At 39.6% G+C, this 26,744-nt stretch overlaps 1 protein-coding gene across 1 annotated transcript; it reads left to right on the top strand.

The window, feature by feature from the left end:
• Window positions 1-1,393: 1,393 nt before the first annotated feature.
• On the top strand, window positions 1,394-2,221 carry LOC308427420 (seminal vesicle secretory protein 6-like; the record flags this gene model as incomplete). The annotated part of the gene is made up of 3 exons (XM_080925554.1): window positions 1,394-1,469; window positions 1,901-1,950; window positions 2,045-2,221. 3 exons carry the CDS (start codon window positions 1,394-1,396, stop codon window positions 2,219-2,221), a joined length of 303 nt encoding a protein of 100 aa, XP_080781680.1.
• Window positions 2,222-26,744: the final 24,523 nt, after the last annotated feature.

Raw genomic sequence — 26,744 nt, 5'->3', positions numbered from 1 at the left:
GGACAAGACGTGAGCCACCACTGCATCCTTAGGTATATTTTGCTATGCTGGTCGTTTTTGTGACTCATGGGCATCACAGCTGGTGGTTCTTAGCAGCTTGCATAACACATTTTCTGTGCTTGCTCAGCTATGCTAATTGCTGCCTATTCATAATAGATTGGAAATGATCACAACTCAAAAGCCAGCTGGAAAATGAACAATTTGTGGGGGGTTGGAGAGATGGCTCAGTGACTAAGAGTACTGACCACTCTTCCAGGGGTCCTGAGTTCAATTCCCAGCACCCACATGGTGACCCACAACCATCTTTAATGAGATCTGATGCCCGCTTCTGCTGTGTCTGAAAACAGCTACAATGTACTCGCATACATAGATCTTTTTTAAAAGAATGAAATCATAAAATTTATAGGTAAATAGATGTAACTAGAAAACCTAGACCAAGAAAGACAAATGCTATGTGATCACCCTTACCTGTGGTTTCTAGCTCTGAATCTTCAGGTGAGGTTATATGCCTTCAGTAATCACAGAAACGGAGAAGACAAAGAAGGTACAACATGAAGGAGCAGAGTGCGGACTGGAAGGATATAAGGAATAGTGGGAAGCTAACTGGGGAGCAAGGTCAATACAACACCAAAGAGAAGGAAGGAAAAAAATAACACTAAGAGGTTTAAAAGACCCATACAAAATTAGGTAATTTTTGTTTATCTGTTTTGTTTATATGTATGTGTATACATATATAGTCTAAGTGAAGATATGCTACTTGTGCTGACAATGATACCCCAATAGCCATAGGCTATCTAACAAAAAGTCCAACACTGGGTACTAAAATGTTTACATTCAAGTGTTGCTCCCAGGGGTCTAAGAGACACAAAATAACATAGGCTGTTGCTATTGCTCGGTTGCCTCCAAGAGATTGAAGGAAAATTCCTGTCTGTTGAAGACACCGTGCAATTCAACCACATGGTCTGAGAGCCTCCTTCACGAAGACCAAGTTTTAGATGAGGGTTCCTTGAGATAAACAGAACTTGAGAATTCTATTCACCATAAAGCCTGTCAGTGTTGTCTTAAAGGGCACTGAAGCTGGAGAATAAAGGCATGGTTTGTCCGGAAGACTTCTGCAGCCTGAAGTCTCTTCCCCCACTGTGAACTGAGATATGTTCAGGAAGTAGAGAAGTCACCATGGGATGGTCTCAAAGGAAAGATTTCTGGGCACGATCTGTTGTGACCTTGGAGAGGTCCAGGGAGCAGTACCAAGACTCCTACTGAGCAGAGAGAAGGAAGCTGACATTTACTGATAAGAGAAGTCATTTGCCTTCCAACCTGCAGACAAGGCCTGTCAGGAAATATATAAAGGAGGACCTCAGATCAGCTCTCAGACAAAACCCTTCCTGGCAAGATGAGTCCCACCAGCTTCTTCCTCCTTACCTTGCTCCTCGTTCTGGTGACAGAAGCAACTGCAAGGGGTCCCCGGGGTGAGTGTCAATTTTGTTCTATGGGGAAGATGTTTGAGAACAATATTCTCAAAAGGGTCTGCATGGAGTCTGCACAGTGCCATCTTTCCAGGGCTTCTGTCCCTGAAGGAAACTGAGTCTTTTTGAGCCTTAACCATAACCCTACTGTGAGTATCGTGATTTGACAAGCAGAATGTTGGTAACGAGAGCTGAGGGGGATTGACAGCAGCTAACATCCTCATCGTCAGGGTGAAGGGCAGTTTCACTGCGGTTTCTAACTAGGCTAAAAAGCCAATGGCTTTCCAAACAACAAAGCAGGAACAGGGTTCGTTCCAACACAGGTCCATACCCAGAGCTGCCTCGCAGACTCTTAGCAGAGTCCTGATGTACCACTAATCCAGAGTATACCGAAGGACGGACATAGAGAATGAGACATGCTTTTCTCTCAACAGAAAAATTCTCGCAATCAGCTGAAGAATTTTCTTCTAGTGAAAGTTCTGAAGTAAGTATAGTGGGGGTGGGGGTGGGAACCATGGGAGAATAAGTTCTACCTGTGAAAAACAAGGCAAAGTGAAAACTCATGGTGTTCTTAAAAGGCAAAAAGTCCCAAAAGTGTCATTCGTGAGGAGGTCTATGAGGAAAAGAAGTTTAGACAAAATATGGCAGACAGTGAGGATGGCGAGAACAGGAGGAGCTCGTCCGCAGGGGAGATAGAGCGCTCTTTCACACGGAAAAAGGAAAAGCAGCGGTTTGCACAAGAAATGGGTAAATAAAATGGCTACGAAGGAACTGAAGACCTGGACAGAAATGATGGTAAGGGTCTTACCAGGTATGGGTGGTGCCAACCCTTCTGGGGCCATTGTGGGACTGAGCCCTACTATGCACTTCAGAAGAGTTGTGGACTATGACTTTTGGGAAGGTGGGGAAAGCACTTGGAAAAGCAGAAACTAGTACCCGAGGTGTGACCGTGTCTTGAATTCTTATCCTTAGTGTGTTTTTAACGTGCTTCCCTTGTGTTAGCCAACAAATGAACAAACTTGAATACGTACAGCCTCTACAAGCGTATTTATCAGGCTCTAATACAAGCATGTTGCTTCCCAGAATTTTGCTCTTTCATAAGTTGATTTCGTGCTTACCATGGAACAGAGCGTTGTTGTAGTTTTCCTCTCCCTTGTCCATACATCCCTGTTGGGATGTATTTATCCTTTTCAAAACCTATAGGTCCAACAATTAGCTTCTGCTTTCCTCTCAATAAAACAAGGAGAAGGATAAAAAAGAAAAGCCCCTATTTGTGACACGCCAAAGTTGGAGAATAGCAGGACTAGAAACCACAAGAACAAGTGTGCCTCTCTTACCCTCGACCTGACAGCGTCATACCTCACAGGCTGCCCTCTCTCCCTCTAGGAGCCACATGGTGTGAATGAACCTTGACATGTCTTCAGGATGGAGACTCCTGTGAGGTCCCAGACACAGTTTGTGGATTTCCTTTACTTCTCAAACTTGTTTTTGAGATTCCCAAACCCAATGGTTATGAAAATATCTTCTTTCCAATAAAAAGACAACATTGTGCATTGATAAATTTTGACTCTTGAAGTCTCTTTATACTGCCAAATATAGGGACAGGGTGGGATTCCTGGAATTAATGGTTTCACAATTAAAGGATGTGGTCTTCTTGTGTAACTTCGGTGAAGGGTGTTAGGGAACACTTCTTAAGATCTGGTTAGAGACCCATCATTCAACAGAAGGCCCCGGATTTCTGCCAGTCACTGTATCTAATCCTAAATCGCTCCTTGACACTCTTTCTAGTTGGATCTTCAAAGTGGCAACCTAGGAGATGTCAGAAAACAGGTGCCAATATATTGGGGCAAATTTCTGGTCTACTGGTCACTCCAGTCCCAGTAGTCCACAGCAGCATGCTCTTGCACTTGGCTGAACTGTCTTGATCATGGTATATATACCTTTAAGATTTAATGTCCCTAACTGTGATACATGAAGTATGTACAACTTATGCAAAGAAATTATGCTAAACAATACCATCTGTGGGGAGACACACCAAAGGACCAGCTATCATGGCAAGAATGTCACCCTTGTGCACACCTTAATGCTCACACACCCTTCTTTCATTATTTAGTGAGGATTCCAGGGAATAAATCCTCTAAGAGTAGACATAATTATTTTAGAAATAATCCAGAGTAAAAACATTCCAGCCCTGTGGGTGAGGAATTTGGTTTCCACATGTGCCACAGGAACAAGCTTGCCTTCAAACAAATCTATTTTCTCTAAAATTTGATCTCCACTGACAAAATGTAATATTAACATATTCATTTTTAAACCTCGTTACAACTTCATGGATGAAGCAGACAGAGGCCAGGGCACTTCTGAAAATAGACATCTCTGACAGGATATGCTTTGTCTGAATGAGAGCAGATGACAAGTGCCCTGCCTGTGACACTGTGAGAACAGGTGCTCATGGCCTGAGGTCAGAACCACTCCCCTGAGACTCTGGAGACTGGATCCAGCCTTACCTGTGCATCCTTCAGAGTTGGAAGTTAAGAGGTTTGGATCATTAACTTGAAGTGCACAGAAAACAGAATGTGGGGAAACAGCATCCCACTGCTTTTTTCTGCTAAGGTTGGGGTCTAGACATGTGTGGGGTCTGAGCACATATTTTCTTGCAATGTCTCCCACTCGAATGGACGCACCTACCCTACATGTGCTGCCCGGGTGTGCTCTGAAAAGACATTGCTTCTCTGGTTTCACGGTTTATAAATGGGGACTGCTCTTCAGCACTGTACATCAGGAGAATGCACCAATTTAGAGTGAGTGGTGGTTTCATTTTCATGTCAATGTGCGGAGGCTGGGGAGAGGCTTTCGGCAATTTGGGAATAGAAAGAAAACATGGTTTACTTTGGGACGATGCATGATGGTTTAAGGAAGACGGCAGGTTGTTACAAACTGAACTGAATCTTTTAAAGATGTGCTTTATTTTGTAGCACCCAGTGTGGGGATATGTGGGAAGAGGGTACTTTTAACTACGTTCACTCTAACCCTAGGCCTACCCCAACACTTCACTCTCCCAACATTGTCTTCTCAAGTTCATTATTTCTCCTCCAAATCTTGCCCCTCCTCATCCTTTTCTTCATCAACAGCATCACTAATCTGCTCCTGCCCCTCAACAACAATTGGGTCCAATCAGTACCTCCCGTATGCATGGGGATAGAGGACGTCAGCTTCCAAAGCATAACCAACCTAGTTCAGGCAATACTGTTGAAGAAAATGGACTCCTTCCCACAGTAGCCATCAAGAGCCAATGGCTCCTCAGCTAGGTGTGCAACCTCTGAGCCCTTTTCCTCTCTGTGCTCTACTGTTGGCTGGGCTGATCTTGTGCAGGACCATTTCATGCCCAGAAGACATTATTTTATAGCAATATTCCAAGAATTCTAGCTCTTACTATCTTTCCACTCCCTCCTCAGTGATGTTTCATGAGGCTTATCAAGGCACGTGGTGGGGAAGGAGCAATGTTTATGCTCTGGTAAGCCACAGGGAACTTGCTCCTTATAACCAATCCCATATGAACACTTCCCATGCCTTTCGGTGCAAGCCTATAAGTACTAGAGCCACTGAAGCCACTGCCCGGCTTTGAGTCCTTCTGCTGTGCACATGTGCTGTGCTTTTTTCTTTCTGGGTCAGCTTGTTCTCTCTGACTTATAGTCTACATTTAGATCTTTTTAAGGTGTTTCTACTTCCATATTTAGTGCTTGTTTGCAGGTCCACATACTAATTCAGACCTTTCTGTTTACAAAAAAAAATTGTTTGAAATCCACTCATTATATGAGACTGAAATTTGACAAAGATATATGAAAAATAATGGTATATATGCAAACATAAGTAAAAATACCTCAAACCAACAGTATGTCTTATGTGAAGATAGGGAAAAATCGTGAACCAATAGAGATTTGTTTCAAATTAATCTAAATAGGTTATTTTAATTAGTATTTTAATGTGTGTGTGTGTGTGTGTGTGTGTGTGTGTGTGTGTGTGTGTGTGTGTGTATGAATCCTGAGTACCTAACTTTGCCTTCTAGTATTTTAAGGTGTTAACCATGAGTGGACTTAGCATGCAGGTCTAAGTGCAAAATAGACTTGCTAACCAGTTCCAGCCAAGAGTCATGTCCATGACTCAAACGGTTTCTCTCTAGATATCTCCTGAGAATAAGAGGTTTCTACTGCAGACAACACACCATGTTCTGTTACATGACACATATTTGTACCAATTGCTACTGGGTGATGACTATCAGCTGTACACTTCAAGCCTCGGTGCGAAATCTAAATGGCATTTTATTTCCCTTAATCTTGACATAAGTGTATAATTCTGCCCCAACTTCTGACTTCCTCCCCAGTATTACTCAGTAATCAGAAGTGAGTTATAAACTACTAAGATGCCATTACAAATCTAAGGAAACTTGACATTCTCTGGACTTCTGGTGCTCCTGAAGCTTAGAGAGAGCAGGGAACTTAGCCCCTTCCACATCCATGGAGAGTAATTTGGTCTGTAAGATTATGCATGCTGCTGTGATTTCCTGGAATCTAGAAGAGAGTCAGAACACAGGGTACCCTGAAGTAACAAGGTACACTTGATGGAGAGAAAGGTCATGCTTCCCTGACCAGGTACACAGTCTCCTAGGTAAGCAAGACCAAGTCCAGATGGGCTCTGAAGACAATGGACACTCAGTCTAAGGTCAGCTTCCCAGGGGCCCTCCTAAAACTGTGATATGCTTATCTCTTTAGAGTAACACTATCTCTTAAAGCTATAATGATTGCAAAGCAATGGTTGGCTATAAATAGTGAGCGATACAAGACATTATAGGAATGACATTATAGAAACCCAATGGCCAACAATCTGATGGAGTAAGTCACTGTAATGAAAAGATAGAGGAACTCTGGGCCTGGAAGTGTGGGAGTGTGGGGCCAGTTGTGTGTGTCTCTGATCTGTTGAGTGAAATTGAGAAGACATTTCTCTTAAAGGGTCTGTACAATTCACACAAAGCAGTGGGAAAGATTACATCTTCCAATGCTCATGTTCTTGTCCTTTCTGCCCTTCAAGATCAGAAAAAGAGTGTATGTCACACTCCTGCCACAGGCTCAGGGTTATTTGGAGTAAGGGAGTGGACATCCCCACTGCAACAGTATTTCCTAGGCATGGCAGGGCTGTCAGGGACATGAACCCACAGCAGCTGTGACCATGTGACTAAGTCACACTCAAGCTCAGATTACTCAAGATCCCAGCATGGATGAAAAAGTTCTCATGAAATTCTGCCTGTACCTGAAGAGCCCTGGGCAATGGATGTCTTAGTCTTCTTCAGGATCAGTCATCATCAGGGATGTGTTCCCAGAGAGGGCACATGTGCTCCAGGAGAAGTTCATACCACTAGGCACATAATTACAACACCAAGTGAACTCAGAATGTAACAAAAAACAAATGGAGTTTGGAAGCCGTACTACGAAAGATAAGTGGAAGAATTAGAAAAAAAATGTGGGGTTGTTTTGATCCACAATATTTTATGCATGTATGAAATTCTCAAACAATACTTTTAAATAAAATAAAAAGTTGTAGAATTTACACGTTAGTACTGTGCCGACAATGGTTTTCTCCTTACTTTCTAGTTTCTACTCAGACCATGTCCTAATTAACTCCCCATCAATTTATAATAAATTCTTTAATTATGTTGCAACACTTATAAAAGTGGGTGTATTCACATAGAAAGACTAAAAGACAAATCAATGATTAGCCCTTTATGTTGAGAAAGAGTCTTTGAAAATACCTAACATCCTTCATGATAAAAAAGTCTTTGAGAGGAGCTGAAGAGTTGGCTCAGTGGTTAAGAGCACTGTTTGCTTTTCAAGCAGTCCTGAGTTCAATTTCAAGCAACAAGATGGTGGCTCACAAACATCTGTACTTGGATGTGATGCCCTCTTCTGTTGTGTATGAAGACAGTGACAATGTACTCATATACATAATACAAATAAATCATTTTTAAATGGGATACAAGAATCCTTCAACCTGCAAATGCCCAAAAGATATGTTGCAGCAGTGGAAGCATAGAGTTTGCTGGAATTGCCTACCACTGATGGATCTAACTGAGGGGCCATGGCATGAAAGGGAGCCAATTATCCCTTTCTGCCTGATGACCAGAAGTAGAGGCTGGATAGCCCAGAGAACTAGGTTAGGAAAAAAAAAACAATCAAATGATTCCTAATGATTCTCTGCTATATTCATAGAATTGTTTCTACCCAATCATCATCAGAGAGACTTTCTCTGGCAGCTGAGGACAGAGGATACAGAGATCCACAGCCAAACATTAGGTGGAGGGAGACAGCAAATTAGAGATTTCCATCAGGTCCCTTCCCTTGGAGATCAGGAAACTCATTAGAAGAGGGAGAAGAGATACCAGGACATGAAGGACAGAGATCAGAATAAAACAACTTACAAAAACAACTAAGTGAGACTAGGGGTCTCACAGAAATTAAAGCTGCAATTACAGACCCTGCATGGGTCTGTGCTAGGTCCTCTGCAAATGTTATGATGATTAGTTTTTTTTAGTGGGAGTGGGGTATCTCTGACTATTTCTATGGCTGTTGGGACACTCTTCCTTTTATGAGTTGCCTTTTCCAAGCCCTGAAATGAGGGTTTGTGCCTCGTCTTATTGTCACTTGTTATGCTGTGTTCAGTGATATCCCTGGGAGGCCAGCGGTCTTTCCAAGTGAAACAGGAGAGAAATTCTACAGGACAGAGCACGGGACTGGGGAAAGTGGAGGGGGTTGGAGAAGATTTTTTAAAAATATATGTTTTACCTTAAAATTGGGTCTCAAAACTATGAAGAAGAAGAAGAAGAAGAAGCAGCAGCAGCAGCAGAAGAAGAAGAAGAAGAAGAAGAAGAAGAAGAAGAAGAGGAAGAGGAAGAGGAAGAGGAAGAGGAAGAGGAAGAAGAAGAAGAAGGAGGAGGAGGAGGAGGAGGAGGAGGAGGAGGAGGAGGAGGAGGAGGAGGACAAATAATGTTTGACAGGCTTGCATATAGGCTAAACTTCTCGAGTACTATTCTCAATTGAAATACCTTTGCTCAGATGACTCTAGGCTATGTCAAACTGACATAAAATCATCCAATACAAGGCCATATTACAAAAAGCAATCTATTGATTCAATACAATTTCTATAAAAATTCTAAAACAATTATTCACAGAAATTAAAAAAGAATGTCTGGAATGATCATCATCCAAGATTTCAAATTTTATTATAAAGCTAGAGTAATAAAATACAACATGATATTCACTTAAAAACATATGTGTTGATTGAATGAATCAAATTGTGGATTCAGTCATAATTTGCAAAGACATGATAACATTTGTTTTTTGGAAGAGAAACCAACAGTTTGCCCTGGAAAAAACTTACATGATCATCATATTAAATGATGAAAAAGCCTTTGATAAATATCTTGGAGATTTCAAGATAAGAGTTTCATGCCTAAAAAAAAATAAATGTAATATACAATAAACCAATAACCATTAGCAATTAAAAGGAAAGAAAATTAAATCACAGACAAAACAAACACAATTTCCTAAACAGAATGACAATCTCTCAGGATCTAAGATCTACAATGGATAAATGGAGACTCCTGAGACAGAAAAAGTTCTGTAAGGCCAACGACAGTGTGAAAAGGACAAATTGGAAACCTACATATTTGGAAAAGGTCTTCACCAACTCTCCCCCTGATAGAGAACTACCATCCAGAATATACAAAGAACCCAAAAAGTCAGGCACCCATAAAACAAATTAAAAATGGGGTGAAGATCTTAACAGAGAATTCTCAACAGAGGAATTTCAGGTCAAGAAACACTTAAATGTTCAATTTTTAGGCATCGGTATAACGTAATTGAGAAGGCCACTAAAGACACCAGTCACTATGGGTAAAATCAAATCAAAGACAAGGGATATCATTTTCTGGCAAAAATAATGAACATGAGAAACAATCCTCCATTGCTTGTAGGATGGCACCTCTCTAAAAACCAATCTGTCTTTTTTAAGAAAACATTTAATAACAAAGGAATATTTTAAAACTTTAATTTAGTGTAATATATATATATATATATATATATATGTATATATATATATATAGCTCAAAAATTAAAAATTGAAGAAAACATCAAAGTAAAACATTTTTCAAGAAGCAACCTAATATAACATGAAAATAGGAAATAAGAAGGAGGGGCTGGGGTGGTTGATACAACTCAATTGGTAAATCACTTGCTCTGAAAGTCTGACTGCAGATGTGGAAACAAGTTGATACCCTAAGGTTCATTGCTGCAAGTATAAAATCAGTGTGCTCCAAGACATTAAATCAAACACATCAGGGATTTGTGTGTGTAAATATGAATCCAATTTGATGGACCAGAGGGTAGAAACCAAGGGGAGCCCTGATGGCCTGAGTTCAGTTCCTAAAACCCACAATGTGACAGAACAGAACTCTCAAATGTCATTGTCCGCTGACTACCACACACTTACCCACATGTGTATGGCACCGGAAAGTGAAAGGAAGAAAATGGCAGTCTCTCCATTACATGTGTGTCAATGCACACAAAACAGGTGCCCAAGGGGAGTATAGGAGTGCAGGCTCATAGATCCAGTGAAAAATTTCTTTGTTCGATCGAACGGATACATGGATAATATTGATTTAAGATTTCTTAGTGTATTTTTAATTTTGTAATACAATTTACAGTTTATTAAAAATATTATTATCTTATGAACTTTATCATGCTGTATATAACATAGTATGAATAACACATACATTATGGGCTGGAGAGATGACTTGCCAGTTTAGAGCTCTAGTTTTGTTTTGTAGAGCATTGCATTTTAATTGCTAGCACAGAGATGGAAGCTTACACTTATCTTCTACTCCCGTTCCAGGGCACCCAGAACTCGATTCCATCACACTTGCTTCATAGAAATCACACAGAAGCAAAACCCTCCTCTATTCAAATCTATAAAGTTCAAGCATATACAAAGAAAGTATATTGTTTGTTATTTATTTATTTAAATCATGTTAAAGTTTTCAATGAAGGGCTCACAATGACATAGCCTCACTGGACTTTTTTCTTTATAGAAGGCCTAGGAACTGATGTCTTAAGGTATGCAGGTCATGATTAGGAGCCTAAAAATGTATATAACCCAGTGGGGCTTAGTAAAAGGGAGCCAAAGCGAGACCGCTCCTCTCCCGTGTGTGCAGCCAATTAATTACAGGGTACCCATGGTGCATTCCACAGACCCAAGAAGGTTAAACAGGAAGAAGGACACAAGAAAAGATGTTTGAACCAATGGGATGGTCTTAAAAGGCAGATGGATGGAGGGAACTTGTTGAGAAAGAAGATAGAAAAGGAGAAGAAAGGCAATTCAGGGTCTGGTGGGAGAAAGGGTAGGGACCATGATAATGAATGGAAATCTGCAACTGATAGGGGTGTTAAAGTAGAAAGCAACTTCAGCTGGGCACAGTGACCTGAGATTGGGAAGCACACTAATATCAATGGAGGTGTTCTGAGCTGTGACTTACAGCATTGGGGATATGACGCCTGGGGAGGCTGCCCATTCTGGCTATGCTGGAAGCCCATTGGAGCAATAGATACATGAACCCAACCACAAAACGTTCAACCCCATAATATTCCTGTTTAAAGAAATGTAGAAACAGGGAATGGAGGAGAGACAGAGAAGAGTCACCTGAGAACCTACCCAACTAGACACCCATTCCATAGACTGCCAACATTCGTGACACTATCAATAGTACTCTGTTACACTTGTAAACAGGTAAAGAATAACATTAAAAATGAATGAAACATATTTTCCAAGGAAACACCACATGGCATAACTGAGTCTCCAAAAAAAAAAAAAAAAAAAACAAGTAGAAAACAAAACAAAAAACATTTTACTTCATGCTTTAGTCCATCTAGAGATCTGGTTTAAGTCGCTACTGATCAGCATCAGCAGCACCTAGGAGAAAAGCAAGAATTAACAGATTATCATCAGGCACATCACTGGTGGTATTGTCAGGATAAGCATCAACAGCCTCAGGGTTATTATCATTGGGATCAATGTGATGAGAAACAGTGAGAAGGTGGAGGCTCATTTTGTTACTGTTATTCTCAGATGCAGCCTCCTTTGCAATGTTTGATTCCAAACCGATGCTAAGATCACAAGTCAGAGTTCAGAAAAACAGAGATGAATAGACACTCATGTTTAGCAGGAAGATTTCCCTAGTTTTGCATTCAGAAACACAAGGTTTACACTGGGAGTGAAAATAATTTGCTCATCTCAGAATGGGAGACAAACAAGGACCAACCAACTTCACATGGGTGTTTCTGTTGGTGTAACTGGTTTTGTTACACTATGTGAGTATGTTCAATAAGTTAAGAAATGGAAACAACTTTTTCTGGTTCTATGTCAAGCCTCAATATCCATGAAGGGGCATATTTTTATACTCGTCAGTTTTAATAATGAATGTACCTTTTAACATATATGCCATCGCACAAGTGTACTGAGTAAATTAATATTCTTTTATAAATTTTTATTAGATCCTTTAAGAACAAGTATTAGTATTAAAGAGACATAGCTCTCTAGTTAAAAGAAAAGTTTATCTATTTTAAGATATGACTGTGTACTAACATACCTGGTTCATCTTTTTGGTTAGATTTGGCTTCTTGATTATCTTCTCCATGCCAAAATTGATAAACTTTGTTGCTCATGCCTCTCACTAATTTCAAGATAACAAATAAATACCATATCAGGAAAAACATAAAAAAAGCTGCCATCTCTGGTGTGTGAAGAAAATGAGGATCCATGATGGTGGCCACGTTTTGGCCACTGTCATTGACTGGCTCTGAACCTTCAACTATTACCTCAGCATCCTGGGGAGAGGGAATATATTCTTCCATCTCAGGGATAAGTGTATATTCCTCGTTTGAAATATCAGTGTCATAATCATCTTCATTTCTATGGGATGACAGAAGAGTCAGATCAGTCGTCTGAATGGGGTCCAAGGCATAACAATGGCAGGGACCAGAAGGGGGCTCTGGGTAAGCATGGGGTGCACACCTCAAATGATATCTGTAAACAGCTAAGTCAATCTGACAATCAAACCTAATGATATTAATTGTTTCTGATGCATGATCATCTTCTAATTCCACATGTACTGAAGAGCATTGGAAAGGAGTAGCATCATATTCATCAGTAATGTCATCATCAGCAGTAGACCCACTATTGGTAGCAGAATCAATAATATTACGTGTTTTCACAAAGGCTGCCATACAGGCCAATTCTAACACCACTAATATTAGGAGTTTCTTCATAGTCCCCAGTTGCTCCGTATCTAGCATCACTCATAGCAGGAGCAGTTTTGATGCCAGCAGTTGCCTCAGGCACAGAAATTCTAGGCCCAGGACCAGAGTGAATAAAAATATCTGATTTTTTGTTCTTGACCTAAAAATTGAAATCAGCAGTGTTACTTTTGATTTAAAATTTCACTGATTTTATTCATTTTATCACATATCCACTGCCAGAAATTTGATTTATAGTCCCCAAAATGTATCTGTATTCAATCCAATATCAGCACGACACTTTTTGATATTCAGTGACGTCTCTTTCCTTTCTGCTTATTTGAAAGGGCCAGAGTTTCCAGAAATCTTTTGTGGAGAACTTCTAACATTTTTGCTTAACTTTTTTGCTACCTCATATGTTCATAGTTTGTAAAATGTAAAAATATAAGGAGAAGTGACAAAATGTGTTCCCCCTGTCTTTAGGAATGGAAGTTAGGATTCCAGCCAGTTGAAGAGAATGGGACAGTGAGGAGCTTTGAGAACAGAATGCATATCCTCTCTTCTGCACTACATTAACCCTTCCCCAATGGCCTTTCACAGTTTTCCACTAGATACCTTATATCAGAACAGTGGAGCTGCATTTTTCAAATTCATGAACAAGTATGCCACTACCCACAGCATAGGGGAATTGCTGAGTTCCATGTATGGAATCTATATATACCTTCACAAATCTCACTTATTAACCATCTCTTAAAGAAACTCTTATTCACTAGGTATTATTGCAATCTCTGAGGCTTAATTCCTTTGGCTGCCAACATAGGTCACACCCTGGAAGCCTCATGCCACTGTGAAAATTTACATAGGCCTAAAATATTTTCAGACTCTCTTACCTACTTCTGAGTGAGCACACCATGGCATATAGTTCTTTTTCATCTCTGGCTGAATGGTTCAACTCAGCTGTTCTGACTCAAAGCTCTTATCCACGCACCTGATACAGTCTGGATTCCCTCTTGGCCTCTGATGTTTGGTTCTACTTGGCCTCAACTAACTAGCAATATTTTATAATCTTCTGGCTCCTTAGTATTCTATGGTTTATTCTGCTTTCACCTGTGTCTTCCCTGTTCTCTCTTCAATATGTCTCTCTTCAATGTGTGTCTGTATTCTAGTTAAAGAGACTAAAGGTCAATTTCAAGAGTAAGCCTTACAACAACTCAAAATGAATTTCTTGACTAAACACTATAGTGGGGTGGGGAGCACAGTGTGATCAAATATTCTGCAATTCTATAATTGCTGCTCCACCTACAGCATGTAAACAATGACCTCATGTGGCACCTCTATAGTGGCTTGAAAATCAACAGCAACATAGGCTCATATAATGCTTGGTCTCCAGAGGGCTGAGCTTTTTTGGAAATGATCAGGAGTTGTGGCCTTTTGTAGAATAGGTGTCAGTGGGATGGGCTTTAAAATTTCAGCAGAAGGGTGCCATTTTCACCAAGTTCCCTCTATCTGGTGTAGGTGAAGTTGTCATCTGTCAGCTGCTGCTTCTGCACCATTCCTGTCTGCCTGAACTATGATGCTGGTGTGTGTATAAAATGAGGACCACGAGACCTACTTCCAACAAACACTTTCCCATGATGTTGTATTACAGCAACAGAAAGTAAAACCAGCATCACAATCACATAGTTACAGAAGAAGTGACATCACCATAGTCCAAAAGGTCTAAGTCTGAACTGTGAGGGGGTGTAACCCAGTGGATTGGTCATAAAACATTCTCTTAGATTCCATAAATGTCTCTTCTATAGAATGCACAGAACACACACTTATTCACCCAGATGAATGTACAAACTGTCAGTTTTTGAATTGGTTTTTGTGCTACATTGTAAATGGGAAGCCTCATCAACTTTTATAAGATGACAAGGAAGTTCTCCACACATTTGTCATCCTTTACATCTCAGTGAAATCTACAACCTGGCCATCTATTTTGCCCTATAGTCCAAGTTTTGACGACAGTATATGCTTCTTCATTGAAAAACTCACCCCAAACCATACTCTACATTTTCAAACAATAAAACACAAAAACAATTCAACAAAACAAGTTATGAAGCATTGTTGAAAAAAAAAACAGGATGAGGAAGAAACTCTTTGTATTTGTGCTAAAACTGTCCAAATGAATCAGGTGAGAATTGCAGTTCATTGGATTCACTGAGAAAGATGTGCTTGATAATATAAACCATGTGTTATTTTTAGACGAGACATGTTTGTATATGCCACGTGTTACCCGACTCATTACTTCCTCCTCATTGTGTAAATATGCTTGAGCCAGTTACGAAATAAGAAAAAAAAGACCATAAAATGCAAGGTTAGGTTTGCAGGATGTTTGTCACATGTAACAACAAACCCGGGAGATGAATGAAAGGACCTTAAAGAGATGTTTCTGAATTGTTAGTCTCACCAACAGTATAGCAACAGCATTTACTTACCAGTACACACAGTCATGGACAAATATTCTTTATTTTAGGGTTAGTGTACATGAATGCAACTTATTCTACATTGTGATTGTTACTCTGCTTGGTTTTGCTGTGTGTGTGTGTGTGTGTGTGTGTGTGTGTGTGTGTGTGTGTATGTGTGTGTGTGTGTGTGTGTGAGTGTAGACAGAAGAGATATTTCAGGAGCTGTCTCTTGTCTTCCATAGAGCTAAAAGAGGCTCACTGTCTCTGCTGCTCTGTAGGTTCTAATCTGGATAGATTGTGAGTTTCAGGGCTGCCCTGCTCTCTCAGCCTCCAATCTGGATTTAAAGATTCAGGACCATATACATATTACTCTTTCTTTTTTTCAGTATAATCTTCAGGTCCTTAGGCTTGCAAGGCAATTGCACTAAACTAATGTGCCATGTGTTTGGCAAAATTAATGTATATTAATCTGTGTATACATATGTGTGTATATTTGTAAATTTATGTGTATGTATGTGGATATACATGTACATGAATGCAAATATGTATTCTAGTTTTTACATTAAAGAAGAGTGAATCAGAGGAAGAGAGAGAGGGAGGGAGAGCAAGAGAGAGAGAAAAAGAGAGAGAGAGAGAGATTTTCTGATCTGATCACAATGAAATTGAAATGGGTAAAAATATGAAATTTTAATTGAAATTTGAGCTTTGTCTTTCTCTCAAACTGGCCAGCATCATGGAAACATAACTATGTCATTGTAAAACCTCTCTGGCTCTACATTTTATAAAGATATCTACCTGGGAATGTGTCAATATGTGGTAGAGAACAGAAATTGTCAAGCAAAGATCATGATATTTTTATTTTATACTAATTACACTGTAATTGCTACATAGGCTTCCGGGAGGGCTTGGTTAGTTTGGTTTTATATAAGTTAGGCATGAGAAATAACTTTTATTATCATTTCAATCACATAATTTATTTCTTTGAATAACAGAAACTCCCTTTGGCTTTGTTGTCTCTGTCATTTCTCATGGCTTTACTGATACTTGGATTGTAGCCTATTCACTGGCATAGGAAAGAGGTGCCTTCATTCCATATCATTGCTAACTAATCCCTGGGTACCATATTCGTCACCATTATGAAGTACGTTCCATATCATCCTACTATTTTATTCAGTATAAAATGAATTTGTAGGAGAAATGCTCGTTTACAAAATTCTAATGACTTTTCACTGCAATAGAAGATGATTGCCAAGTGAATATCGACTTATTAAAGTTAATCTGAGTTCTGCCACATCGCTAAGTTCCCTCTCGAACAACATTGCTAAGGTTCATCACATACAATAGCTAATGTTAATTTGGAAACCAAATGGAATGAAGCTTAAAAGAAAAAGCATTTGAATTTGGTTTCTGTCAATATCAAATTTAAAGTTTCAAATGATTTCATTAGATGTAATAATTATGTGTTATTTTTCTAAAGATGAAACTGGAAGGCTTAAAGTAAGTATCTAGTTGTTAACAATATAGAGTAGATTAAGAAGTGTGAGTAAGATCTGCAAACAGAGCCTTCTGCTTGTTTTGTACCTTCTTAATGGAATGAAAATGAGAAGAGAAACACTACTTCTTTAGTGCCTTCTGTAGTTTCTTTGACAAAGTATCTGATGGGAAAAATAGTCAGTTACTTCCAGGAGGCAAGAGGGTAGCCTGCTTAGTGGCTATACATTTTTGCTTCTCAAATGCTGGTGGACCAGGAGGCAGATAACACAAAACTGGTATCACATGTAGTCATAACCACTCAAACCTACCCCTGAGAAACTTCTGCTAGCTAGACAATACCCCGAAAGTCTCCCAATAAGTGGCCAAGAACTCAAACACATGAAGTACTATCTCTGTCTGACACTCCTATGCAATGGGTAGCATGTGTGTTATTGTTAAATAAACACACACAAACACACACTTTTTATCTACTGTGTGTATTAATGCTAATATATATTCAGTCAAATCATCGGGCCAGGAAAATGGCTGAGTAGATAAAGTAACTGGCCAGCATGTCTGACAACTTGAATCTTATACTAATACTGAAAACAGTAGGAGAGAAAGGATAATTCAAATAAGTAATTTTTGTCCCTACAATTCACTTTGTATTTCCTGGCCTAATCTACCTTAAGACCTGGGTGTCCTGGTACTGAAATGACCACCCTGCCTGATAGAGGAATTCATGAATTAATGGTGTGCACCAACATACACAGCCTCCCATTGTGGGCACCCTGCCTATTAGTCCTTTGGACCCGTATTGCTGAGCCTGGATGGCTGAGATCTGGGGTCCAGGAAGTTAACAAATATCCTAAGACTGACTACAGATTTCCTCTTATGATCCTTTTAATCTTTTGCATCTCAGAAATATTCAGTCTGTGGGCTGGAAAAGGGCGCTGAAGATTATATAATATTTATTGCTTTGCAAAACACTGGGATTGCTTTGTAATACACATATACTGGCTGACAAAATTTCAAAATGACCTTTTTTATATCTGTAGAAAGCACACAGAGAAGGTACAAAGACAGAATACATGCAAACCATTCGCACAAAAAAAAAAAATCAGTCAATCTAAAATAAGAATCACAAACAGGATTGTTGTTTTCATGTTGATTGTACCAATCCAAGGAGCCTGTATTGTTCAATGTATTCTCCTTGAGTTGTTAAAAAAATTCATTATCTGGTCGTTTCTTTAGTTCCCAGAATTTAATTTACTCTCACATTCATGTGAGACTGATTGGAGTGGGGGCGTATAACAGTCTCACACAGGTTTCTGAAGACCTTCACAACACTGAGATGAAGTTACAGTCCATAAAATCATCAAACGTACAGTCACAGAGTGGTAACAAAAACAGTCGTAGGGTTGAGAGTCACCACAACATGAGGAACTGTATCAAAGAGTCACAGCATTAGGAAGGTTGAAAAGCACTGCCTAATACCATGAGTGGCAAAGACTGAGGATATTAAAGTGATGAAGCTAATGGTCAAGGCTAGGCTTCCCTTCTCCTACACTACTTGCAATGTGAAGGCATGTGCAAACACCCCGATTGCATTCTTTTAGAGCAAGCATAAGTGTTACTTCCTAAGTTACAGGTAATTACCATTAGAGATGGTTTTACTTCCCATGTAGTAGTTACTGACATTCTTGGTGAACACACAGGAACTCCAAGTGTTCCATACCATTTTTTTTCTTCTTATGGATCCTTTGTGAATTTTTGTAAAATTGTTCCTGCAATGCAAACATTGGGAGGTTGTTGCTTTTTGTTTGGCTCTGAAATTAACATTTTGTTTTGGAATGTATGCATTCAAAACAACCTCATTCTTCAGCAATCACAGGTTATTGACACATGAAAAATAAAGGCCATTATAAAAATGTGGAATATCTTCTCATATGCCTATTTACAAATTACAAGTTTATAATCAAGAAGTAATGATATTTATGCCAGCCTCAATTGAGAAAATTCATGATCTGAGAAACTTGACCTTGTTCTACTGGTTGTGACTAAACTTCATTCATTATGGGTCAATTATTCTGCTTCTTGATTAAGATAATTAGTAATATTAATGGGGCCAGTTTTGACAGTCTTACTCCTCCATTGTCGGGGCACACAAAATGCATGTTTCTATTCATAAATTAATGGAAAATTAATTGCTAGCACTATCCACCTCATAGAACCTGAGAAATTGCTGTATACAAACTCACTGGTCCACTGAGTCACATTCACAAATTCTTAAAGTGCCACTTCTCATTCACACAGCCCTTACCCTATGTCTGGAGAATCCACAGAAACAGGTTTCCTAACATCCAGCCCCTCACAGTGACAAAGAAGCTTCGTGCTGGATATGGAAATATCTACGTAAAACACTACAATGTTGGAAGGGTGTGGAATAAGCACAAAGAGTATAAATGCACACTTTAAACACCGAGAGAATGGAAATGGAACCACATAGTTGTGGACTCTCTGCTTCTGGAAATGCTGGATAATTGGGGAAAGATGTTTATGGTTTAATTAGATGAAGAGCTTTCAAGACCCTAATCAGAGTCAAATAAGAAAGCTCTACACTCTCCCTAATGCAAATTGTATGAACATATTACAAAATGCTAAATATCCAGAATTTCTACTAAGGTTAATACAGATGGAGGTGAGAATTCAATGAGATGCTCTCATCCATGATACTGGAATAGGAGTGTCCAAGAGGAAATAAAACTGACATGAATTTTCCTGAGGGGGAAAGCATGAGGATATTCTTGGACCATGATTATCTGGACATATTAAAATGTATTCCTGTCTATCACCACAGTCACATTTTAAAATCACTCTAATGTGTATTCATTTGTGCAAACCATACTCTAACATCAAACATCTTCTAGTGTGTGAGGACTGCACTCAGTCTTCTACACACGTGCGTTTGAGGACACTCTCATATTGGGCCACCACTACCCACGAGGAGTTACTGCTCACTTGCATCTAAAATTTGGTGTCCTCTAAGCCATTCCCTATATAAAACTGGAATTGTTCGACTACTGAAGAATTAGGACAATATACTGAGGAAAACTAGTTGCACAAAGAAGCATTTTACCTTGCTGCACGGGATGATGCAGACATTGTCCACTAATGTATGCTCAGGAACAACAACAGTAGGTATGTCAGGGATCCTTTACCATGAAGACATGCAACCTTCTTTCACCCTTAGACTCTTGGCTTGAACTTTCCTTCTGGAATAAAAACCCAAGGCTAACTAGCCAGTAAACTCTCAGAGATTCTCAGTCACCACCTCCTGCCTCAACATAAGTGCCCATGACACTGATGTCCAGGAGGCCATCAGAAATCCTTTAAATACTGTGTAGCCAAACTCTCGTTCTCACACAAAAATGGATGCTCTTTATCCACTAAATCACCTCCAGGCTATAGATTCTTAGCAGTATTTCATGCTGTATGAGAGATATAATTAGGAATTAAACATGGTTTCCACTACAAACAATGTGCTTCCAAGGCAGGGACTGCATATTTTTTAGCGGTGTAAAGAGTTGTCATAATGCTCTCTGGACCAATTGGAACTTCATCTGAGTACAAGAATCTCAGCAGCACCAGGAAGGCAGCGGGCTTCACGTGCAGCAGCTCGATCTCGTCTGACGTCATAGCCATGCTGCCGTTGAACATGGAGTCGAAGACCAGGGTGCCGACCTCCAGTATGAATCGGGGAAAGGGGATGCGCTGAGAACCCCCAGCAGCAGCCCCATCTCTGCCCTTGCCTAGCACGAAGTGCACAGTTCTCAGCAGCTCCGAGTTGAAGAGGAAGGCGAAGCACTCCTTCAGCGATGCCTTGGTGGCCTGCCAGTTGTACAGTGGCTCACACTGCAGGGGCAACAAAGGCCTGAGGGCAGACAGCAAGGGAGAGGTGGCAGCGGTGGAGGCAGTGGCAGGGCTGGAGGATCTGGCTATGCCTCTGCTCTGGTTGCCAGCTCCACAGCTGCGGCTGACCAGAGCAAGGCCATCCTCCTGCTGCGAGGCTCTGCTCAGACCTTGAGTACAGGGCAAGCCGCCGCCATGGTGGAGAATCCCTACTAAATCTTTTTTAAAATACATGAAAATAGAATCAAACAGGTGAAGAAAATGACTTAAACAATTCAATACCTGCAAATGGTAAAGAAGCAAAAAAGAAACACAAATTTAGGGACATCACCTGACAACGTACAGAATCAACTGGCCTGGACACACGATGTCTCACAGACTCTGGAACACCTATCAAAGAGCACGCAAAGGCTGCACATAGACACCCTATGCACATGGACCAGATGTGCAGCTTGGACTTCATGTGGGTTCCCTAAAACCTGAAGTGAAGACTGTTTGAAACTTGATTGCCTGCACTTGGAATCCTTTCTGCTAGCTGGGCTACCTTGCCTGGTCTAATGGGAGAGGAGCTAAAATCTATTCTCTTATTACATAGGGTAAGTAGGACCAGCTACTGTAGCCTATATTAATTGTCACTATACGATTCTTACCTTCCTCAAACCTTATGTGTTTTTGTTGTTGTTACTGTTGTTGTTGTTTCCATGCTGCAGTTATTGCTCTGGGGATAGGATTAAGAGTTTTTATTATTGTACTCTTCATGAAAAAGCATTTACCAAGTGTTTTAAGTATGTTATTGTTGAATCCCTCAAACAATCTTTTTTATAGAGGATCTCACTATAAAGCTATGCTGGTCTGGAACACACTCTACAAACCACTCTGTGGCCTTAACTCACAGAGACCTGTGTGTCTCCTAATTCTGAGATATGGAATTAAATATATGGGCCAACAGGCCTAGCCATTCAATATTGAACTCATTTTTCAGCAATGGAATATGATTATTGAATGCTATCCTTCCCACCTTGTCTCCAGACAAAAAAAATGAGAGGAATAGTTACCTCATAAAATAACAACAAATACACAACACACACACACTTTAAAAAAAAAAAACTGAGGCACGTTTGGCATGCCCAGGACGGTATGTCTGTAATCTCTTATGGAAGACAAGAAGGAAGGATCCCAGGAACGGAGTAGATGGGTGTCCAGATGACAACAACCAGAGTCAAAGGATCAGGACCCTTGGGGCTCTCAGTGACCGAACCACCAACCATGGGCTGGACTGACCTTTCCCCTCACATATGTAGCAGGTGGACAGCTTGTTCTTCATGTGGGTCTCAATCAATGGGAAAGGGCCTATCTAAAAAGATATTGGCTGTACATGGATACACCCTTCCAGCTGAGCTGCCATGTCTGGTCTCAGAGAGAGAGAAGGGAAGTGTCTACCGTTGCAAAGACATGGACTGCCAGAATGTGGGAATAAAAAGGTGTTCTAAAACTTCTCAGAGGTGAAGAGGATGGGAACAGGGAAGGACTGTGGAAAGGGGTAACCAGAAGAGCGTCAAAGAACGAGAAGTGAAGTGAATAAAAAGAAATGAATTAAAATGTTCACAAAATGCTTTAAAGTTTTGAATTGAAAAGTAAACTCTCTATAGAAAAGTTCATCTGAAATCAACGAGCTGTCATTTGAAAATAATGGCTCAATATAGACAATAGTTATATATATGGAATAAAAAAAAATTCAGCATAAAAATGTCTCTCAGATGGAAAGAGCATATGGCTTTGTTGGAAAAAAATCATTTTGGAAATACATATTCCCAGAAGTCAGGACAAGATTTATGAGGCTAAAGAATCAGAATCTGTGGAAAGAAATGAGCTACTTCTATATCCACTTTGAAAGCTCAGTCTGGAATGTGGAAGAAAACTGTCTTGAACTACAGAATCTCCAAAGTTTCTGGGTAACTGTAGAAGACTATTGAGAAAACAGTTCCCAGAGAAAGGTAGCTCTCTGCTGAATGGACCATTCAACACTCAAACAAATCATTAGGAAGCACATGTTGCTGTGATTATGTACTCTCTACTACTGAGGAACTGGCTAGTGCTTACGTCTTTAGGGACAGAGGTTATAAAATTTCAGACATAGGGACTGTGGGTGTTTATTCATGTTAGAAGAACTTGCCAATGAAACGTGTGCCCCTTAATTCAGTGACAAATACTGTCAAAATGAAAAATACTGTAGTGGAGCAACAGCTGATTTAGCTTATTCTCTTGGGCTTGGTTGCTGGCTCAGGAAAGGAACTAGTGAACTATGGATTGAGCCCTGATACATGCTGTTCTTCTGTGTGGTTGGAACAGTCTATTTTCCAGATCACACCTCATATGTGCCCTGCTGACTCTGCCTACATGTTACTCCTAATCTTCCTATCATTTTAGGATTCCTGGCTTTAGCCTTTGTCATTATCACGAGCAGCACTAAGATTGTTGAAAAGAAGAAACTGTACCTGTTCCTCTCAGGCATTGCATGTGCATTTGCAAGCATTGCATGGTCATTTTGAGGCATTGCATGCACATTTGTAGGCATTATATGGGCATTTGTAGGCATTGCATGGGCATTTGCAGGCATTGCTTGGGCATTTGCTGGCTTTGCATGGGCATTTGCAACCATTGCTTTTTAAAAGTCTAACATTTCATCATGATTTCAAATGTTGCAAGTTGAAACTGAGTCAAGCCATACTGTAAGGGAAAATAATGTTACATTTTACTGAAAGTTCATCACAGATGTGAACATGAACACTCTCTGTATATTGTGACAAGGGATCATTTTTCCTACAACACCTGCTATATATTCCCACACACAGCTGTCTTCTTCCCTTTGCCACATTTTTCCCTGTACTCCACTGGCTATGAATACCAATCCCTTCCAAAATTCTCTCTGACACTCATTGGTTCCTATCATCTTAGGTAAGTGGAGTAGGGCCTCCATTGCCACAACACTGAAACTGAAAGTTTGCTGTGCCCCTGTTGAAGGAGTGTGCTCAAATGTGACTGGAGCAGAATTTTTCAATCTATATTTCAAATATATTTCTTTACTACACTAAGAAATATCTCACAAGAACAAAAGCATCTCCTATGTAGATTATAACTTTTAAACATTTCGTATTGATTTACATATTTTCTCCAGTGATCATATTTTCTATTTTGCCTGTCACCTCTCTCGTTTCTCAATCTAAACTCATTCCTGAACAACCCCACATCAGTAGTTCCTAGCACAAGTCATTTCTACTTAATCTACAATTATTTACATTGAAACAAATTTATTATTACTGTTTATATGTGTGTGTAGTGTGTGGTTCTAAATCCCTTATCCTCTAATTTCAAAATCATGACCAATTCTGAATCAAAATAGGCTGTGTTCTTTTGCACTAACTACCAAAAAAAATGAATTACATATATTGAACAAAAAGCTTCTCTCTGAACAGATTGAGAATTGTTGAGAATCTCAGTGTAGGAAGACAATCTGAATATCACTGATAGTAGAGCAATGGGAATGAACTTGAATGACCTTTACCTTTGTTTTGGCTTCAATATCTATGTTGTATTTATGAAGCGATAGTAACGTTGCCCCTGGACACATCATGATGGAATGCTGTATGCCCAGTGGAATCAATCAGAGTTGGATCTGCATTAGATCTTAACAGTACAGAAATACAATCAAAATTGTTTCTCTGTGCAGCCTGTACAAATTGTACAAATGAATATGTCTTCAACTCATGGAAACCAAGGGAGACATTTCTACCATTGCTCGGAATAATTTTCCTTCAGTCACACAAAATTTCAGTTATGCCCATTATCCCATTATTTTGACACAAAGTCTTCTTAAGTACCCCAGGGTTGATTAATTTTATAATCTCCCCACAACATCTCTTTCCAAGAGGTAGAATTTAAGGGATCTGCTAACAGGATCCTTACATATTTAATGTTTTCAGATCTGTGCTGGTTGGCTGTTGTAGTGTAGAGATTGATGGGCTGGTTAGTTTTGTTATTTTAGTGAATTGGACACACAGGCTAAAGACACCAGGAATTGTCTCTACCAGACTGTACTCTGGACAAACACGTGGGCATTTAAAGAAATGTATTTAGATAGAAATAGGAAAACCTTGGGTATTGGGGGTGGGAAATGCCAGGGGAGGAAGTCTCAGTTGTATAAAAAAACAAAAATGCTGAGCAAGATTTGATAATGGTCATGGAAGAGCTGCATTCTCCAGTGAGCTCCAGATTAGTTTTTTTCTCCTGTTACGGAGTTGAGCTCTTGCCCAGGTTCCCCTTCAGGAGGAACTGGGATGTGTGAATGTGAGCCAGATAAGCATTTCCTCTCCTGACCTGGTTTTCGTGAGAGATTTATTACAGCAACAGAAACCAAAAGGGACAACCTCTAATCAACTTCATACCAAAACAGATGGGCAAGAGCTACCTTAATCAAGGGGATGCAGCATTCATCATCCCATATGTTAATGTTGGAGTTATAGTTTAATAAGAATGTCACTATATCCGGGTGATTTTGTGCACAGGCATAATGCAGTGAAGACCTGCAAGTTGAACGAGCATTTAGAGATATCTTTGAATGCTAAAACAGAGCCCCATTACTATATAAGTACTACATAGTAGGAAGTTAATATCCTTCTGATATGGGAAAGTAACTAAAGTTCTGTTATTAATTCATGTCTACTGACACGTTCATTTGCTGTGCTTGGGATATACTGCATGGCTGTCCCCTTTAAGATGGGTGTTCTATCATGACCTATATCCCTGCTCAAAGCAGCCTGTCTGAATGATAGAAAAGATCCTAGTACACTGATCTCTACTTGGATTTATATTTTATTCTCAGAGCTGGTACCATCTAGTTACTACTTGGGATTTCTATGAACTCTGTGACTGCATTTCCCCATCCAAAGGATGGAGATTAAGCATAGGAGCTTTCTTACATGGGGCTGCTGGGATGCTTCAGTTAGGATGGGCCAGAATTTTGCTAGAACATTACAAGTCTTTCCTGCTTCTGAGAGCTAAGCCTTTGCTGGTCATGATGATGTATATTCTTGGTGATATGAAACACAGCATTTCAGTCCAGAGAAAACTGGATTCTAACCACAAAAGTCATACAAAAATTTTATATGCAAAGAAGTTTACATATATTTTTTTTAAAAAACTCTCTTCCCCAAACAGGTCTTCAATTTGATAATCCTCCTTATTCATCCTCAATAGTAGCCAGTTACACTGTGGTTACCTTCATTTTAATTAACATTTAGCCTTTCTAACATTAGAATATCACTAATCATTTCTATTGTTTTCAAACTATAGCTGTCAAGATTTTTAACATTGTTTCTCTACAAAATGAAAGGTTCTGTATCATGTGACCATTGTGCCCTACATTAAACAAAATTTCACACAACCCATAGGTTAATGACACTTATGCAGATCACCTGAATCTCTTTACATTTTAACAAAAATCGCAACCCTCAGTCATCAATACTTTGATTTATTTTCATTTCCATATTTTATGTTTTATGCCCATGAGTAATGAACCTCTACTCAGTACCAGCAGGAACATAACCTAGTCCTTAGGTGATATATTATCCATCGCATTTCATGCACATAATGGTATCAAAGAAGGATCTCCTGCATGCTTTGCCATAGTATGGTCAGTGTCCCTGGACTCACACCAAAAACTGGGTAAATATCCGTACAAGTTGGTAACCTGTGACATCCAAGCTTTCTTTCTTAAGATGCTAAAAGCTTTAAACAAAATGAAACTATGGTTCCAAAGATCATTACTCATTTCATTTAATAGTTACATTTATAGAATATAAGGAAGCTTGACTGGGCAGAGAAACAAAGGTTGAAAAATGGGAAGGTCTTAAGGAATAGTAGAAAGTCTATTCTACACAAATGATATCTAAGGTATGTGTCAGGAAAACATGGACTGACATAATAAAAAAGGACAGTTGGACAATTTGGAGTTTTGAAAGAACACTTTCAATAAGCAAAGGAATATTTTGAAATTATAAGGTATAATTTATTCTTCTATTACTTATGAAAGCTCCAACTTAAAGACAAAT

This window comes from Micromys minutus, assembly GCF_963924665.1.
Source record: "Micromys minutus genome assembly, chromosome: 11".
NCBI lineage: Eukaryota > Metazoa > Chordata > Mammalia > Rodentia > Muridae > Micromys > Micromys minutus.
Note: the sequence above shows the minus strand (reverse complement) of the source record. Positions and strands in the feature narration are given on the sequence as shown.